Genomic DNA, 20371 nt, shown 5'->3' with positions numbered 1-20371 from the left:
TGAAGTGTAAGACATGTACTTTATTTTTTATTGTTACTGAAATGAATACAAGGGAACTTAAAGACATGGTGAAAGAATCTATTGAAATGCTACCTCATGCTTAACTAAACTACTAATAGTAATGACAGTATTTTATGTTAGTTCTTCTTTCATGATAATGGAAACCATACATTCTGAAGGTGATTTGTATTAATGTATGCATTATGACCTATTTAATCATTAGTGTTGATAGTAGCAGTGTTGCTTTAAAAATATAATTACCCACATATATCCATTTGTTTAGATCACCAATTTGTTTATAAATTTACATTTATTAACATATCACTGAATCACATAAAGACAGCTTATAGCTCTATTTTTTTTTTAATTTGTGTTATAAAAAATTAATTCATGGCCTAAATTTGCCTTCTGTTCTTTTGGTTTAAGGTTGAGGATTTAATTACACAGATCCGGGAAGTTTTTATTCAGACTTTAGATGACCTTACTTGGATGGATGCTGAAACAAAAAAGAAAGCTGAAGAAAAGGTAAAGAGCAAGGCAGGGCGAATTATCAAAGAAAAATCTATAAGAAAAGATTAGCTTTTAAGAAATTTGGGGAAAACATAGTATTCAAAGATTGCGTAAAATAAAAGCAAGCTCCTTCAAGATGTAATGTTTCCAGGAACACTTTTCATGGTTGAAGATTTTTTTTTCCTATGATTTTCATCTTTTATTATCTCTTTGTAACTAGCTCCTACTCTCCATGTTTGGCTCAAAACTTTGAAAGATCTCCAATTTTCCTTTTTTATTTTTTTAAAGGAAGTCTTCACAAAACAAGAGGAAAATCTTGTGTGAACAAGAAAGCATTAAAAGATATTATCAGTGGTTCATATTTTTCCTCCTTTTATGAAAAATATTTAAAAGACCTCTACCAATATCTTAAAATATCCCCTAATCTTTAATGTAAACTTCTAGCTAAATTTTTTTTAAGCATGCACTATTTAGTTTTTTTTTAAATGACCTAGGGAGAAAAATAGTAAATTTCTATTCAAGCAAATGTAAGGTAGTGCATTATTTGAGTACTATAAGGTGACCTACAGTTAGAGGGATGTTGAAGGAGCTTTTTATAACTATTCTTATTTACCCCCATTGTGCACCTTTCATTGGGACTCTTAGTATCTTGCATTAGAATAAAAGTGAGATGTCTAAGGAAATCTCAGGTTTAAATTTACTATGCCATTGTGTTCATAACTATATAAACCTAAACGGAACCTGTCCAGTGAAAACTGTATGTGTTTATGAGCAGTATTCACATGCAGCCTGATTATTGCTCTGTAGTTAGGGTAACAGGAAGAACAGACCATTCTTTGAACTAACACAGAAAGAGTCCATAAATCTATTATAATAAAAGAATCAAGCTGTAGTCTAGTTCTCTTTCAGGATTAGGTCACATGGAAGGATTATCTTTTTCAGCTATCACAGAGCCCTGAGTGGGTCAGGTCTAGAATTTGGCACCCCAGTATAGCTATCTTTCCATCATTCTGTAGGTCCTCAGAAGTTCAGGCTGGATTTGCTCCTTTCATGTTCTAGCTATCACAACATGGTACTATTTGATGTAGCCAATCAAATTGTTCTAGGTAATCATTTCCCAAGGTGGTATCATGAAACTCTGGACCTGCCAAGTTGCTCTATGAAAGAGTCCCATGGTCAAAAAGAGTTTAGGAAACATTTCCTGCAGGAAGGCTTCCCTGATCCCACCCTCGACTAGGTTTTATACTTGTAGGGTGTGATTTTATGGCACCATACGTCACACTTGAGAGTTAATATTCATTTTATTGCCTACCATTGACCATTATAGTAAACTCTCCAGGGGTAGAAATGTTTGGCTAACATTGTATCCTCAGCCCCTTACAAAGTACCTGGCTTGTTGTATACCCTTAAAGACAAATTGAATGAATAAATAGACTAATTCATCCCATTGGACACTTACAATTACTTAATTTTAGACTCTAAGAAGTCTTTCAATGAAGAAGCCTGCTTAACGTTTGTGTCACAGTATTTACCCCAAATATTTGACAATATATCCTTTTCATGTAGTACCTCCTATTTCTGTAGATTTTGTATCCCTTAGAACACCTTTTGGGGAAATATCTTCTAGAAAATAAAGTGCCATTGAGAGGGAGATGATTCGTTATGGGCTGATGGTATGGAAAGGAAATGGGCTTGGCCAAACTGATTTAGTGACACATCTGTCTGATCCACTGGGGAAATCCTACGCTTATGAAACAGATTTGTAACAAAACCACATCCATTTGATGGTAAAACAAATAATTCAGAGATGCAAGCTTAATATCCCATGAAAATATTAAATTAGTTAAATTATTTGAGTAATGTGATATGATAAAATCAAAAGTCAACTATCTTTGAGAAAAATGAGAGAAATAAAAAATAGAAATAGAAATAGCAAGTAGTAAACAAGTGGTACTGATGAAATAATTACAATAAGTAAACAATTTTAAAATAATAAAAATAGAAATAGTAGTAAGGTAGTGGTAAATATGAGATGGTATAACAAGGAAAACCCTGTTTTCTACTTGTTTGACTAATGTCATTCATTTAACCACGGGAAGTTAGGTACACTAGCTCTGGAGACCAAAGGAGAGCATAAAAACTCCAGGAACCAATATTTAGAAAGAATATTAGCATTAAACCTGTAAGCCCATATCTGTTTTCTCAGCCAAATCAGTGAAGTGAAAAGATAATTATAAGCTGCTAGAATGGAAGTTCTAAATATTACCCCTCCTGTAAAATTGAAGAAAAAAGCCTTTCAGAGAAAAAGTTCATAAAAGTACAATACATGTGGAACAATGACTTGTCAGTTTTCATTTTGGTTTTCTTGGGAAAGCTGCAGCCTATGAGAATAGGGTATTAGAAGCTAAATTTCAGAACTATTTTTTGTTTATTTTGAACTCCAAGAAAAAGCCAGTGCAAAAGATCTTTGTTTAAACGTTGTCAGGTACTCATCTTGTACACAGTATGGGTCAGGTTATTCAACTGCTGTCAAGGGCAAATTATAATGTTTGCATTTGAAAGTTCATAATCATGCTCACATTCAATATTCTTATTTTCATAGGCCTTAGCAATTAAAGAAAGGATCGGCTATCCTGATGACATTATTTCAAATGACAACAAACTGAATAATGAATACCTTGAGGTAAGTCTTCATAAAGACTGCACTGATGATGCCTGGGGCTGGTGGCAATGTCATTTCTAGCTATGGGGGGGGGGCAGAAATTATGTGAAATAGCCTACACCCAGAGGTCTTATTATATTGATATTAAGCCTTTAACACTGAAGCCAGAACTATGTTTGTTTTAGTTTTAGCCTATTGTTTCATGGGCTGGTCTGTATTTGGTTTTGTTATTTTGCTTTCCATATATTCCATTTTAAGAGTAGTGATAAAAATCTGGTGTTTTTTAAAGAGCATTAAGACATAGACATTTAAGTGATGAACAGGCAGTACTCAGGCTTCTTATCTCATTTTATACACGCCTGAAAAGTCAGATCTTCAGCTTTCCTTCCACTTTCTAATTATTCCTCCACTGGGTAAACCAGGTCATGCCTTCTCTATTTGAAAAAAAATCTACTATTTGAGAATGGGGAACTATTTTATTCCCCTTTGGTAATGTAACAATGAAAAGAAAACAGAGTTGATTGAAGTCATTACAGTATTGATTTCAGACTCAGCTAAAGGTCCTGTTGTTAACCTTGCAGTCACCACAACTACTTGAAACCCTGGTGACAAGGTGACCCTTGCCTAGATCTGGGGATGACAACGATTCCTAATCCGTTGAGTACACGGGAGTTTGCAAGGCACAGTGTCCTCTTTTCTTTTTCCATTTGCAGAAAAGCTTGACTTTTTAAAAAAATGAGCTGGCTGTTAACATGTGAGTCCCCGGGGCCCTTGTGCAGGAGTCCAGTGGCTGAGCACATAGTCTCACAGCTGAATTGCTTGGGTTCAGATCTCAGCTACACCTCTCACTAGCTGGCCAGGAGCATAAGCTCAAAGCCGGACTCCTAGGGTTCAAATCTCAGCTCCATCACTCATTAACTTGGGCAAGTGACTTAATTGTGCTTCAGTTTCCTCAGCTTTAAAATGGTGGTAACGGCCCACCTTCATAAGATTATTATGGGGATTAAAAAGTGTGATATATGAAGTTCTTATAACAGTGTTCTTATAACATAGTAGGTACTAAATATGAATGCTTTTATCTTGTCTGTCCTGTAAGGATGAATATCAATATAGAAAAGCTTGTTTGACATTTAGTTTCATTTGACTCATTACAAAAGAATAGACTGAAGTAGTGATTCAGCCAGTGCAGCAGTGATCTGTAATATAGAACTAAGCTAGTTGGAACTTAACTTTTCTTTGGCAAGTTTTAATGTCCTCTGTTAACTTTATTAAGTGATAGAATTTAAGAAAATATCTCTTCATGCTATTTAGCAAAAACTTTGAAGATACCGGTTTTAATATTTTTCCCCAAATCTTTTAAATCAATATAGTTGAGCTACAGGGAAGACGAATACTTTGAGAACATAATTCAAAACTTGAAGTTCAGCCAAAATAAACAGCTAAAGAAGCTTCGAGAAAAGGTGGACAAGGATGAGTATGTATATTCCAGTTTTCTAACATGTTCATTCGGAAGAGGGCCTTTGTCGCATTAAGAGAAAGAACCTGACTTAGAATAATGTTAGAAGGTGTAATGTTCTCTTTCTGTTGAGTACTTCTAAGAACATCTAAGAATGTACTAAAGATGAGTCAGGGATTTAATCAAAATTTAAACTTTTTTCATTAAGGCGTCCTTAGACTACCTTTGGTTTCTTCTCATATTATTGTCTGTCCCCTCTACTTTGTCTGTGGACAGGGCTCTCAAGAACACCTTAGCCTAAGTAATCCATAGCTCCTTCAAGCCTTCTCTGAGGCTGTATTACTGTACTCAGCATTATCATCTGCCCTCAGCCCCACCTGTGTTCTATCGGTCCGTCATCCTGCAACTCCATCCCCTTCCTAGATTGCTCCAGGTAACACTTCTGTCAACCTTGTGGTAGCCAAATATGAGATATCAGGAATCACTCTCATTCGTAGTTTTCAAATGCTCTTAATCTCTGCTTACTAGTGGCATGAGTACATTGTAGTAACTATTAGCTTAATGTTCATTTTTCAGTTAAATGGATGTGTCTAACATATTTATCAACATAAGTGTTTATGCACTTAAATCCCTAGAACTGCTTGGGCTTTTAGCTCCTAGAGAACAAGGGACCATTCAGCACAGTGCTGGACACATAGGAGGTTTTCAGTTAAAACTAAATTAATGAATGAGTGAGCAAGTGAAAAGTCAATATACTAATTTGATTTTTGTGGTAACTGACACAATACCATACCAAGTCCAGGTGTCACTGGGAACTGGGAGAATCAAAGGTGAGCTTTGATTGTATTACATTACATTACAACAGCAGAGGGTATGGAAGACGTGTTATAATAAACTGTATCACCAGGAGGGAAATGTGCCAAGAAAGGTACAAAGTGCAGAAGGACTATTTGATAACAGGGCTCTTCTATTAGTAAGCCAAGTCCAGGTTGGACAAAATTCCTAATATGGAAATGCCGGTTTATTTCAATCCGTGTACAACATTTTGAGCCCTTAAGGTACCCCGAAAAAGAGATTGATTTCTTTTGCTGACCTCTGTGTTTACACTGGAGCAAATGTTATATTGTCTGGTGCTAAAAATGAGACAGCAAATGTCACAGAATGTTTAGTGTCCCAGGTGGGAAAGAAAGATGGAGAATGGGCAAGTATGGTTTGTGTTATAATCGGTTGTCAATCCTATCTCTAGAAACAAATAAAAAGTCATCAAAAATAATATCCTGTGGGAAAATTTATAATCTGAGAAGCTCCTTATAAGTCTGAATATTTTTATTTCTTTAAAACTACATATAGTTACACTTAATGGTTGTTAGCACTGCGTAAAATATCTACATACAAATATCATCAAATATTCTTTTTGAAAATAGCTAATATAACCTGCACCCACCTGACGTCAGAAGATTTCTTCATAATTTTAAAAATAGTTGTTGAATTATTGCTTGATGTTTTCTTTAGAAGTTAATATAGTCCCAGCTCCATAATCATTTTGTAATATGGTGTGCAGTTTTCATTCCGTTTTATCATATGTGTTGATTTTCTCTGAGTCTTTTTCTCTTTACTATAGATAATCAAAAGTGACAGTTGTATATAATATTTAAATGAATATTTGCTCAGTAGCATGCATAGCTCAGTAGTACTTTGGATCCTTTCCATGAGCTTCTGACTGTTAATCACAAGTGCAATATGATGTATAAGGTCTTCTCTGCCATACCAGGCTAGTTTTTCTTCCTTCCCCATCTTCTACCTGTATGCTGAGTACAAGGGTTCAAAACTCAGGCTGCACTTTAGAGTCACCTGGGGCAGAAACAGAGACACAGATGTAGAGAACAAACGTATGGACAGCAAGGTGGGAAAGTGGTAGGGTGGGGTGGTGGTGGGATGAATTGGGAGATTAGGATTGACATGTATACACTAATATGTATAAAATAGATAACTAGTAAGAACCTGCTGTATAAAAAAATAAATAAAGTTCAAAAAAAAAAGAAATAGTACTGATTCCCCAGCTCTACACCACCCTAGATTGTGATGTACATACCTGTAGGTGGGGACCCAGGTATTGGTATTCTTTTTAAGTCCCATGCCCCCTTCTCAAGTCAGAACCCCTGCGTTAGTGTTTGTTCCTTTTTGTGTTGACTCATACTTGCTCATATTCAATTTTGTGAAATTTTTTTACAAGATCATGTCTTTAATTTGGCAATTTAGCTTTAAAATTTAGTGTTTGTCTTCCAAAATATTGGAAGTACTTTTGACAGTGATTGCATTAAATCATTAGGACTGTACCCTGTAGATTACAACATAATAAAAGTTCTTCCTATTTTATTGAGTTTTCTTATAGTGAAAGTTTTTGACTTAATTTGTACCTGCTTAATAGCAATAAAGTCACTATGTTTTCTTTCCTTTTTCATATAACATCAAGTTCAAGTCCTCACTGTGTATGTTCAGGCAGATAACATCTATTGCTTCTACTTTATTCATGTAGCCTGCAGTTAACTCAGAGAATTACATTTTCAGGTGCTCAAGTCCTCACTCCCAGGGTCTTGCAGGATAAACAGGTGTCCATATCCACAGTGGATGAGACAGAGATGAGAAAAGCTATTGATTATAGTAGGGTTATATTGTAGGGTATTACAGAGAAATGATGATGCATTAAATTTTCAAGGCAGCAATTAATTTAAATAAATTCAGTCAATTAACCAAATAGTGAACTTCAGGACTTTTTCTTTTCTCACTCCACATGCTCTCACCGGGCAAGCTTGTATACTTATTTGCATCTTCTACTATCATTATGACCACTGAATATATGTATCTGGCCCAGGTCTGTTTGCTGCGCTCCAGATCCAAATGTCTAGCTGTCAATGAAACATCTCCATGCAGGTGTTCCATTGACCCTACAAACACAGCATTTGCCTTTTTGAGCAAAAATTTATCATCTTTCTCCCTTGATCCCCCTAGTTTCTGACTTCTATCTTATTGCTACCAAGACAGAAACCAGGGGTTCATCATCCTAGACCAATCCCTTTCTATCATCTCTGATGTCTACAGTGATACCTACTTCAAATCCCATCCAAAAAAAAAAAAAGTTTACATCCACCAGCTGCTAATTAAATATTTTATAGGCATGAGGGGGTGTGGATCTCCATCTTAACCATCTCCATTGTCATGCCTTAATTCAGACATTTCTCATTGTTCACCAGAGTGATTATAATATTTTCCTAATCTTATCATCAATCATCTCACTGTCCTTCAGTTAACTCTCCATGCTACTGCCTTAGAGAGCTTTTAAAGACACAAATTGAGTCATGTTATTTTCTGATGAAAACCTTTCAATACGTTTGTTTTGCCCATCTCATGAAGCGTGTACAGGGCTCTGCGTACCTCCCTGTAATAGCACTCCAGAATTCCTTTAGAGTCACCCTACCCCACAGCATTGCCCCAAATCTCCACCCACAGGAATTACTGTAAAGTCATTGCTGCATCTCTTCCTCCTCCTTATCCCTTACCTTGGGCTACCCTTTCTGCCCTGTTCATTTAACAGAAACCTACACATGGTGTGATTCAACTTGAGCGTTATCTCCTTACTCATAGCACCCCCTTACATTATTCTCTTCATCTTGTCCCTGTGCTATACGTTACACACATTTTAGTCACAGCACCAGTACATATGATTACATTTAGCTGGACTAGGCCTTGTTGAAAGCAGAAACCATGTATTTGTGTCACCAGAGATTGAACATTGATGAGCAGAATGTCGACCTTTCCTCAATGATGATGGAGTGAATATTGATAAAATTGCCAGTTTGTAATAATGCTTATAAAGTGAACTCAGCCACTAAAGTAAATATTGACACATGCAAGCATTTCACCATCATTGTTGGTGAAGATGTCCAACATGATCTCTGCTGTTCTCTCTGCTTAAAAATTCAAAAAATTAAGGAGGTCAGGAAGTCTGCATGTGATATGCCTGAGTTAATCATCTGGCTAAAAGGACTTCTGCCCATTTGAGCCCCTGGCAACTGCAAAGGACAAAGATTTAAATTTAAAAGGCTCTTGGCTCATGTGGTTTCTGAGTGCCTAGCTTGTGTTTCCAAAATTATCTCAAACATCATGTTCTCTGGGGACTTAATGACAGTTTGTAAAGAGTTTCAAACACATCATGTTATCAAATAGTAATAATGTTAAATTGAGACTGTAATATCCATTGGCAAAATTACTTAGTGATATATCTAAAATGATTTACTTCCAGTAACATGATTATTCACTTAGACTCCATGGAACAAACATAAACCTCTGAAAAGAAACAATGTACTAGAACAAAATAAAATGAATTCCTTTTCTTATTTTTAGACTTGATATTATTTTGTTAGTTTCTCAGGACAGAATTTTCTGTAATATAATTGGGACAGATAGTGCCAGTGTTTGTAAATTATGACCACTGAGAATGTGGAGTTGCATTTTGTAAACTACGAAGACTTATTTCATTGCTGCTTCTTTCCTGCTGTTGTACATCAAAATAAAAACAAGCTGACATTAACAGCAGCCAGCTCAATAAACATTTTATCCAGCAGCTACAGTGTGCAAAGCACTGTGCTAAGGATATAGCACGGTAATTAATGAGTAAGGATAAAGAGGATAAAGTAATGAGTAAGACTCATAGCTTGTAATCTAGTAGAAGAGGCAGGTGAGCAACAATGAAAGCTGATAGAAAGCAGAGTTGGTTGGTGCTATTACAAGACAACAAAGTGCTAGGATAGCACTGTTTTTTAAACCACAATTAAACCTTAACTTATTAGTAAAACATTCTCTGGAAACAACATGTCAGCATTTAAATTAATATTGAGGTGAACAGAGGATTCACTTAAAACAAAACCAGACAGAATGGTTGGTTCATTTCTGTCTTCTCCTTCATTGCTTCAAGTCTGCTGTCTTTTCTAATCTGGGCTAATTGAATGTTTGCAAGCCCCTGAAATGAGTGGTGGTACTGAGGTTGGCAGCCCAACAGCTGTGGCTTTATGTGGTTCTTCCTGAAAGGCCAACACCACCAAAAATAGCAGGGTGGCTGGTACCGCCATAGTTTTGCCACTGCCGTGAGTTACTATCACTTTTTCGTGTCTCAGTTCTGCCAGTTACTATCTGTGGCCTTTTAAAAGCCATGAAGTTTCCTTATTTATAACATGAGCAGGTTGATTTAGACTCCATAACATCTCTAAGGTTCTTCCCAGCACTAAAATTTTCTGGCCCTTACTGTGAAGTTTTGACAAGAGCCAGGATGTTTTACTCCCTGGCTTCTCCATGTCAAGTGACCCAAGAGAAAAAGAACATGTTCTTGGGAGGTAGGGAAGCACCTCACTTCTTTCTAAAATATCTCTTCTGATATTTCCCCTTCACTAATGTTTCTAGACTCAATCTTCTAATTAAGTCTGTATCATTGAACTTAAAGAAGAATAGTTATAGAGGACTTATGTGGGTAAATGAGATGGCACACAGGTGGAGAGTTGATAGGACCTGTCCAGGGTGGGCACGCAGAGTGCTGGAGACTTGGGACACAAGTGACTCTCCATGATGTAGATGTATGGGGAAGATACACCAAACAGATTATTCGGCTCATCAAGTACTACTCAGCCAGAAAGACAGAATAACAGATAAACTGAACTTGGACAAGTCACTCTAATTCCCTATGGCAGTATCTGCCCTGGTGTGCCCATGTTCTACACATATTGTAATAGATTAAAATGTTAGAGTTCCATCTTTTAGATTCCCATTAAGCCAACAGACTATGCAATTTTTCAACATGTTTTTGGGTTATAAGCAAAATACATTTTACCAGTAAAAACATTTCTGCATTTTAATTAGCACCCAAGCAGGGTTTTGTTTTCAGAGGGGGAAGAAGAAGTAGGGAGGGAAGATAAAAGTTAAAAGGTTTAAACAGGGAGAACTTTGCAAAAGAAGTCTAGAACTTTATACCAGTATACCCTCTTGAGAGGGCAATGTCCAGATAGTACATGACTTCCAGTTTCCATGGCTCTCTACAGCCTGCATAACACCTAGACTTAGTGCCCTCCACCCTCCCAGGGTCCCAAGGATGAGAAGGGTCAGTACTCTTGGGGCTTGGAAGGACCTACTGATATGCCAAGACCCAAATATGTATTGAGTGCCTATCATGTTCCCAACGCTGTGCTAAGCCCTAGAGATACTATTAAGAACAAAACATGAAATGCACAATTGGGACTACATTGAGCTTAAAAGCTTCTGCATGGTAGAAGAAATGAAAAGGCAACCTAAGGAATGGTAGAAAATATTTGCAAATCGCATATCTGGTAAGGGGTTAATCTCCAAAATATATGTCACTCCTACAATTCAATAGCAAAAAAATTAATAACCCAATTAAAAAATGAGCTAAGGATTTGAATAGACGTTTCTCCAAAGAAGACATACAAATGGCCACCAGGTATATGAAAAGATGTTCAACATCACTAATCATCAAGGAAATGCAAATCAAAACCCCAATGAGTTATCACATCACTACCGTTAGGATTGCATATTGTTTTTTTTTTAAAAAAAAAAGACAAAAAGTGTTGCTGATGATATGGAGAAATATGAACCCTTGCACAAATGGTGGGAATACAAAAGGGTGCAGTAGCTATGGAGAACAATATGGAGGTTCTTCAAAAAATTAGATATAGAACCACATGACCCAGTAATCCCACTTCTGGGCATATAGCCAAAAGAATTGAAATCAGGATCTCAGAGAGATATTAGCACTCCCATGTTCATTGCAGCACCATTCACGTTAGCTAGGATGTGGCAACAACTTGTTTCCATCGACAGATGAAAGGTGAAAGAAAATGTGGTCTATATATGAAATGGAATACTACTCAGCCTTTAAGAAGAAGGAGATTCTGCAGTATGCAACAACATGGATGAACTTAAGAACATTATGCTAAGGGAAATAAGCCAGACACAGAAAAATAAATACTGCATGATTCCACTTCTATGAGGTATCTAAAATAGCCAAATTCATAAGATCAAAGGAGAGAATCATGATTACTGGGAGCTGCGGGGAGGGGGAAATGAGGAGTTGTTCATCAACAGGCATAAACATTCAGTTAAGCAAGATGAATAAGGTATAGCATCGTACCTAAGGTCAGCAATAATGTATTGTACACTTAAATGTGTCAAGAGGATAGACCTCATGGTGAGTGTTCTTACCAAAATTTTAAAAAAGAACAAAACATGGAACATCCCTGCCTTCATGGAGTCACTGTCTAATGAGCTAGGCAACAATGGACTTATAACATCACGTTATATCATTGCTGAGGGTTATACAGGATGTAAGAGCTTTCATTTCTTTCCTGAAAGATCGCAAGGTTATTCTTAACCAGGAGAACAAGTACCAAAAGAAAATTCTGACAGAAAAAATCCACCCACCCATATATGTCCCAAATTGGGCATTTCTCTGAATTTGGCCCGTGACCCACATGAGGGCACACGTGCGTGCATATACACACATATAGAGTTATTGAAGACTAAAAAGATGGAGTCTTGCTGCCAAACTTAGAACCTCACACAACCAACTGATGACTTCTAGGAAGAAAATTAGAGTAGCGATTTGTGTTGCTTTCTGTTGAAAGAGAAGTGGATTCTCCCAATGTCATGTCAGCATAGGAGTCCTGGCTCTCACCTCTCAGAGGATCAGGTGAGTCACTCAGAGTACTTCAGTCATGTAAACAACTCTTATGCAACAACAGTGAACAGTGGAATAGGCTCTTTGGTCCTACCGTGCTTTTGCCTTTGGGTAAAATATTGTACCTTAGGCAGCAGTGGAAAGAGCTTGTGCTCTGGAGTCGGGGCTGTGATGGGAGGTGGGGGGTAGATGGAGTGGGCAGTCCTGAGGTAAGATTCTTCCTCTGCCACTTATTCGCTGTGTGAACTTAGACAACCTACATAATACCTCTGAGCCTCAATGGTTCCTTTATAAACTGAGGATAATAGCATTTACTTTTGCCTTGTGGGTCATTGTGTTGTGTATTGTGTAATGTGCTTGCCACATATAACTTAGGTGTTCATTAAACAGTAGCTGTTGTTGTTAAGATCTGGTCATGATGAGACTTCAGGGTGGCATAGAGGCCAGCATCCTAAAGTTTGTTAGGGAAAGGGGCAGCCCTAAATGTGAAGCAGTCTAAAAATGAGCACTTTCATTTTAAAAGAGGATGGCAAGGAAATGGCATTCATTTTTGTGATGAAATTTTATGTGTGATGCAGATCAACATGTTAGAAGTAGGGGATTTGATTGGAAGATGAGAGGGTCCTCTTTCTCCCTAGTTTATATATCCTTTTCCCAGTTGTATTGCTAAGTCTGTAAATAGGAAAAAGAGTTTGAGCTATGATGTGCCTTAGTTTCTACACCTGAAAATTGGAGGTGTCCTCTATCTTATATGTATGGTTTGAAAGGTGAATGAAAATATATAGAAAACCTTGAAGTCTTGATGAGGGAATATTAATAAATATAAAGCATTACAGTGGCAACTGCAATTACAAAATGAGAATCCTCCTTTCCAGAAGTACTTGAGGAAGACAGAGAAAACCATTGTATTGTACTGCTGATTTCAAAGGAGTTGCTTCGAGGCCACAAGATGCTAAGAAATTGAACGCTTTCAGGGAAAGGGGCATTAACGTTTTGTTGCTTAAATTTTTAAAGTTACACATGAGTGAGCAAAAGAAGTTTTATTCCAGGTGCCTTTGCAATCCAGTGGGTTTATTATTTCCATAAGGCTATAGGATCAGTCTGTAGACTTCTGCTTTTCTTCCCTGCAGTAAAAATGATGTCTGTGTGCTTTCATCTCATCACCACTTAGGTTCTTCAGGGTAATCAGAGATAGAAGAGAAACACACCTGGTCCCCCTCTCAAGGGTATTTCAGTTATATTTCTCAGCTACATTGTTAGTTCAGCTTCGAGGGCCATGCTGCTTATAATGGCCCTTTGTTCTACTGTAAGTGCCCCAAAACAAGAATAAGATTACCTGACAAAATTATGTCTCAGAAATTTAAAATAAAGTTTGCTTACTTCTTGCTTCCCCACCCTTCACTTTATACCACACACACCCATACTCCTACACACATACCGGAGGCAGGAAGAGAATTGAAAGAACAGGGTGATATCTACTCCATCTCTCAGGTTCAATTCCTGCTCTAGGAGATGCTCGTGTCTGGCCTCCATACTTTAAAGGTATCTTCAGATAACCTGCACTATCCATTATGTTAGTGGATACTTGGTTTTCTCTTTAGTTGTGCAATTTCTCTTTTCTATGCTGCTATTCAGGGTCAGATCTGTCTGTTTTCCATAAATGAAAACTTCTCCTGAAACTTTGAGGCTGCATCCAAATCAAAAGAACTTAGATTTTTTGTTACATCACCATTTAGTTTGAAAAATATTTTCTTTGTCCTATTAATTTGGCTTTTATAGTAACATAGTGAAATATTTCATGATTGACCACAAATATTAGACATTGAGTCTGTAGCTGTTATCATCACTTTAAGATGTAATGATCCAATCACAGTACCTCAAGTTCTCATCATTCCCAGCGACAAAGTGCCCTGTACTTTTGAATCTGGGTAATTACCCAGAGGTGGTCTGAGGACACACTGTGAAAGATCTCAAGGAAGAAAAGGCACACACTACACACTAGTGCTCTGTGAACCTAACCACCATAATTCTAATTTTATTTGAGTGTCCTGTGGTCATAAATAGCTACCTATTTTCGTGAAGGTGTAATTCACAGTGGACATTTTAATATGTAAAACCCTCCCTGCTGGAAAGTTACAGACAGTAATCAAAGTGCAATCTTAAACCCCCTCAAAGTAATGTAACAGAAGAGCAGAAAAATCACTAAAACAAAAGGTGTGACATTTATTTTTACAAAAGCAATAAACATGAGATGGGTAATATAAACTTCATTCATCTGTGTCCTACTTCTGAGATCTGTTGCTATCTGAAACATTAGTTTCCTATATCTAGTTCCTTTCCTCTGTAATATAATAATTTAAAAAAAACAAAAACATTTTGAAGTGGCACCTTTTGTATTTCATTATTAGCATTGTGCCTGAGTCCAGAACCAGCAATTTGCATATTATTTGTTACTACCCATTAAAGTCCATGCAGAGTATACTATCACTAAATCAGAAGTTCATAATTGAACAAATGAGACCTGAAAATATGTTAAATTAATTTTTATAACAATTGAAATTTAATAATTTTAATAATTATAAGCTGTTTATGCTTAAAATCTACTGCCATATTTGCTATTACCAGGGAGGAAGAAATTTTCCTCTACCCTTCTAGGATCTTCTGGCTGGTCTAAGAATTAAATTGACATGAGACAGATTAACAGGAGAAAAGTCAAACAAAGTTTAATAACATGTATACATGGGAGAGACCCAGGAAAACTGAGTAACTTGCCAAGATGGCTGAATCCCTCACCTTAAATACCATCTTCAGCTAAAGACAAAAGGAGGTTGGAGGAGTGGCTGGAGACTTCAAAGGGGAGGAGGGCAATTCACATGGAGATGAAAAAGCAAATGTTTGGTAAACACTTGTTCTCTGGGTCATGCTGAGACAATGGGATACAGAGTGAACTCTGATCTCTGGGCTCTGTCAAGTTTCTCCCGCCACACCTGGCCCATATTCTTTGAACTTACCTCTGCTGATGGCTCTATTCCAGGAACAGGGCCTCTACCTAAAAAATTTTTAGGCAGTTAGGGGGCAGGTCAAAGTTTCTTCCTGAGTCTTTTGGGCCTTGATTTGTTTTCAGGTCAAAATAACCCTCATACCAAAGAGACATTTTGGGGTGGCAAGTTTTGCTCTCCTACACTATCAGAATGTTGAGGACACATCAGAGATATGTTTCTAAAGTCACTTCAAGGAACAGCGTTTCTCCTCAAGAGTAGTATGAGCACATTTCCTATTTTGCCCCTCCTGCCAGACAACCTTGAACCAAACTTGAGTCATAATAACTGTGTGAATATATATAAATATAGTCCTAATACATCATTTTCCCTGATCCTGAGTTTTATTTATACAAATGTTTTCTTTCATAATCTTTTGGGTCACACAAACAAAATCTACCTGTCCTATGTAGTTTCTGATCTCTAGATTTTAGACTAACACCCCTGGGATTACAAGTATATGTTTTTGTTGCGAGTCACCACAAAGCATGTGGGAAAAGGTGGAGTTTAATTAAAATAGATAAAATTATATGCTTGTAATCAACAATTTGCAAGAAATTAAAATATTGATGACTCAGCTGTGATGCAATTAGGGAGGACTGAGCTATCTGTCACACCATCCTTTCTGAAAATGTTTTCTGTTTGCAACAACAAAATCAAACCAAAGAAGAAACACATTGATCAACTATTCCCCCACCCACACCCTCCATCTTCAAAGTTATTTTCTTCCTAAAGAAAAATTCACAGAAATTCTATCTGGATTTTCTTTTCAAGTCCCAAATCCTTTATATGAATGTCTTAGTCCTGTTATTGGAGACAGAATTCATGCTTAATTAGAATTTATCAGACAGTTGTTATATGTGGCCCTCCCTGAGTTATTTTTAAGAGATCAAAATAGGACTCACATCTGAAATCCGACAGTAGTTACTGAAATTGTAGCTAAAATGCTGATTTAGGGGTGCTGACTTTGTACTGCTTACCTTGCAAAGCAGGGTCTGGAAACAGTTCTGATTTAACCTCATTGCACTAATTACTATAAACTCCTTCCATGAGTAGGATAATAATTGCCACTCTAATTGTTGCCCTAAAAGTGGAATAACTACAATGCAGCCATTAGATAATAATATATGATTGTCTTAAGTGTATGCATGTGTGCTGACATTTAAGGAGGTATCTGAAGTCAAGCAGTACCCATTTTTCAATGAGTATATAAGGATATGTGTAATAGTCTATTAAGATGGTAATATTACTCCTGTTGCACAAAAGTGTTTAACAGTGATTATTGATGTGCGGTCTTCATAACATCTGAGCAGAAAGACATGGGAACACTGGCACCATCCTTTAGCTTAACGCTGGCTGGGTTGTTGTTGTTTTTTTTCTCATTCTGTCTTGTATTATAGTTATTTATGCCACTTTATCATCTCCTCAACTAGAGTTTTCTAAAGTCAGGAATTGTATTTTATAAAATCTTTAGATTCAATATAGAGCCTAATTCATGGCATACACAGACAAATCTACTTAAGAACCACCTGGATTTCATTTTACAGTCATTATACAAAAATATACCTTTGCTCTCGTAGCTGGTATGCCATATTTTAAAGAAATAATTTTAAATGGCAATAATCAGAGGCGGCACATTACCCAAAACTAAATACCTGCCAAGGGAATCTCTTAGTCCCCAAAAAGACTCCTTGTAAACTATGAATTTAAAAAAATTTAATTCATAGTTTACAAAGAGTCTGAAATTTTAGCAACCTGTATTTCGATATTCTGTCAACTGCTCCAGAATTGTTGGCATAGTTTACCTAGTATCAGAAACACGGAGCTAAACACATTCCAATATCATTTTAATCCATTGCAGTTTCCAAAGAGATACATTAGAATGGGTTTTGTACTGTCGATTGCCTCCATTAAAAATTGATGCAAATTAAAAAACAGATTGCAGACCTGGATATATTCCTATATTTCAAGAAGTGGAAATACTTTCAATGAACTCTCTCACGTAGTGAGCTAATTTTAATTTGTTGATCATATTTTGAACAGAAAGTTAAGATTCATCTAGGAACAGTGATAATGCTTTTATTGTGGTGAGCAGATTAAATCAGATAATGCAGTATCGTTTGTAACAAGTTCTTATGTTTTCTATAGGTGGATAAGCGGAGCAGCTGTAGTCAATGCATTTTATTCTTCAGGCAGAAATCAGATAGGTAAGGTCTACTCCTAAATAATTATTTAATATTTCTCTGTTGTTCCCAAGCGGTAGTGCTTTGCGTGACCAATTTATTTTACTCCCCATAAAAGCACAGCGAGGCTGAGTTACGGATTTATTGAATATCCTCCTTGAAAGTAAATGCATCCATGTACCTCTTTTCACTATAATAGCAAAATTTAAATCAGTATAAATCACATTAGGTAGTTTTGTTTCTTTTACAATATTCTCATTTATAGTTGAATGGTTTATCATATTTCTAACTACTTTTATTTTATTTTTAAATACTTTTTAAAAGTCCCTTATATCTCCATAAAGTTATATTAACTTTAGGACTTTCTAAGCGTCAGCATCTTAAGTGGTTTAAAATTCCAAGAACCAAATTTTCAGAAATCCAATTTTTCTGTCAATTTTGTACGCTGGCGCTGGTAGAGATGGTCCTGTTCTGTATCATCTTTTTTTCTAGAAGATTCCAAGAGGCTCAGAAAGTTGAAAAGTCAGTTATACTAGGTTGAACCATATGCAATTTTATTTATTAACCACTTTTGATCAAAAAAATTTTATATGTTCCCTAGTAGTAGTATCACAGAAATATGCATAGAAATTAATACATGAGTGAATAATATAATGAATAATGAAATGGCTTAATATCACTAAGATATATTTTTTTCTTTTCCTGGGAATACTGCAGCATCTTGAAACTCTCTCTTAAGTATCTCACAAATAGACCCATTTTTTCCCAAGGGTTTTTAGTATGTAGAAAGGCAACCAACTGATTCAGTACTTCAGTGAGAGTATTCTAAACAAAGAGTACAGGCAACTTCTCCAGGTGTACTCAGTCCAGCCCTTCATTTCTAAGTGTAATCAAGAATCAAGAGGGAAGATAAAATTTGATGACACTTTTCCCCATTGCTTTTATTTTATTTTTATTTTATTTATTTATTTATTTGGCCACGCCACGCAGCTTGTGGAATCTAAGTTCCCCGACAACGGATTGAATCTGGGCCCTTGGCAGTGAAAGTTGTTGAGTCCTGACCACTGGACCACCAGGGAATTCCCCCCCACCCCCATTGCTTTTAAACCTAGGAAGTGTTAAATTAAGAAACCATCCACATTTTCTTCTAGTATTTTTATAGATTTTTATTTTTGGAGCAAATCTTTAGTCTATCTGGAATTTATTTTGGTACATGAGATGAAAATGAATTATGATCAGAAAAGTTTGTCTTTATATAACAAATAGGTAATAAGTAAGGCATGCGTACTGGGTTAAAGTCAGTTAGTTCGAAGTCTAGGGTAATACATCTCCCAGATAGTGAAATGATTACCTAAACCTAGATCAGAGCCTGTTTAATGATCAACTCAGAACCCATGCAGTCTATCCTTTGTAATGTATTCCTAGACACCACTCAGACCTTTTCTTAGAAGCGCCATTATCTTGGGAGAGTCTTCACTTTGAAGACCTCTTGAGGTCTGTCAGTGTAAGATCTAGTTCATTGTAGACTTGGACAGAACAGGATAATTGACTTTTAATGGAATCCCAAGGCAAATTGAGGTGGCCTTGACTTGAATTCTGCATTAGGGCAGACTAAGGGATATTGCTTTATTTTAATCCAGCGCAGGATCCTATCAGACCTGACACTGATTTATCCCCATAAGAAGAGCCATACAGACCTTCTGTGGGAACATTCTGGCATGTTCATCCTTTCATTTCTTCTCTAGAGCAGGTCCACCCAGTTTAGGTCAAGACGGGCCTAGTTTGGCTTTGAATTACCCCGTATCCCTGAGGCTGGCTCAAAATTTGTCTGCCTCAGAGATTCCCTGATCTGAGAAGACCTGGGAATGTTCTCATTTTGAATTTAATACCCTCAAACCAAACAAGCGTACAGCAAAAGGAAAAAGAAGGTAAAAGTTGGCTAACATTTCACAAAGTAGACAAATATCCTCTGAATAGTCAAGAATTGGCTGTGATAAGCATCCTTAATATATAAGAAAGACCTTTTAAAGATACTCAAGATAAATTCATATGATGGAAATAAGAAATCCGAAAAATTGCTAACCTCTTTTCATATGCTTTTCATATGCTTATCTGCTAATAAAAGCAGTTCAGAGAAAGGGAAAGTGTCATGCAAGAGGAGAAATATTTGACATGTGTACATTTTCTCCTTAACAATTCATTTAAATCTCCGAAGTGGGGATTGTCTTAACTAAAAACAATTGAAGATCCAGATCTGTATCTTTCTTCTTGATAAAAGTGTATTTGTGTGTCTGTCCATACCTAGACATATAACTTTTGCAGCACTATCTTAATGAACTTGATATGATGTGCATTACAGAATTAGAATTGGTATAGAATAACATGTCTCATAAATGATCCTCCCACCTTCACACAAATACCCTAAGTTAGATCACATACAATTTCTCATGGGATTAGTCTTTTTATGTTATGGTGAAAAATAACTTGTTTTATTATTGTATAGGGAGTTATTCATATTAGTAATTTCTACTGTTTAATGCAATTCCCACCACTTTTGTCATAACTCACACATGTAGGCTACATTCCAATTTTTATGCACCCTCACCACTTCACATAAATAAAAAAAGCCAACCTCCAGGACAGGAAGGCATGCTGAAAGTGTTAAATTCTCTTGTTCCTATTCCTTGCATAGTTACTCCATGGAACTTTAGGAATCTTTCATGCCGTAAGGAAAGCTGCGCTTGAAAGTTTTGTCAAATGTTTCTCTGTAAGTTTCAGACACCA

General features: G+C 36.5%; 1 protein-coding gene and 1 long non-coding RNA gene across 7 annotated transcripts in view; one reads left to right on the top strand and one right to left on the bottom strand.

The window, feature by feature from the left end:
- MME (membrane metalloendopeptidase) overlaps positions 1–20371 on the top strand; it is a 273465-nt gene that overhangs the window by 233057 nt on the left and 20037 nt on the right. For all 6 annotated transcript variants that reach the window (XM_059920079.1, XM_059920074.1, XM_059920075.1 and 3 more), the window contains 4 exons: positions 427–525; positions 3113–3193; positions 4543–4646; positions 17553–17611. In XM_059920079.1, the coding sequence (XP_059776062.1) occupies positions 427–525; positions 3113–3193; positions 4543–4646; positions 17553–17611 (343 nt within the window). The remainder of the gene's footprint in view (positions 1–426; positions 526–3112; positions 3194–4542; positions 4647–17552; positions 17612–20371) is intronic.
- LOC132364484 (uncharacterized) overlaps positions 6324–20371 on the bottom strand; it is a 32215-nt gene continuing 18167 nt past the window's right edge. Inside the window, exon 3 of the long non-coding RNA XR_009502812.1 lies at positions 6324–6479. This is a non-coding gene — a long non-coding RNA (uncharacterized LOC132364484). The remainder of the gene's footprint in view (positions 6480–20371) is intronic.

The sequence above is a fragment of the Balaenoptera ricei genome, chromosome 4 (assembly GCF_028023285.1).
Source record: "Balaenoptera ricei isolate mBalRic1 chromosome 4, mBalRic1.hap2, whole genome shotgun sequence".
Lineage (NCBI taxonomy): Eukaryota > Metazoa > Chordata > Mammalia > Artiodactyla > Balaenopteridae > Balaenoptera > Balaenoptera ricei.
Note: the sequence above shows the minus strand (reverse complement) of the source record. Positions and strands in the feature narration are given on the sequence as shown.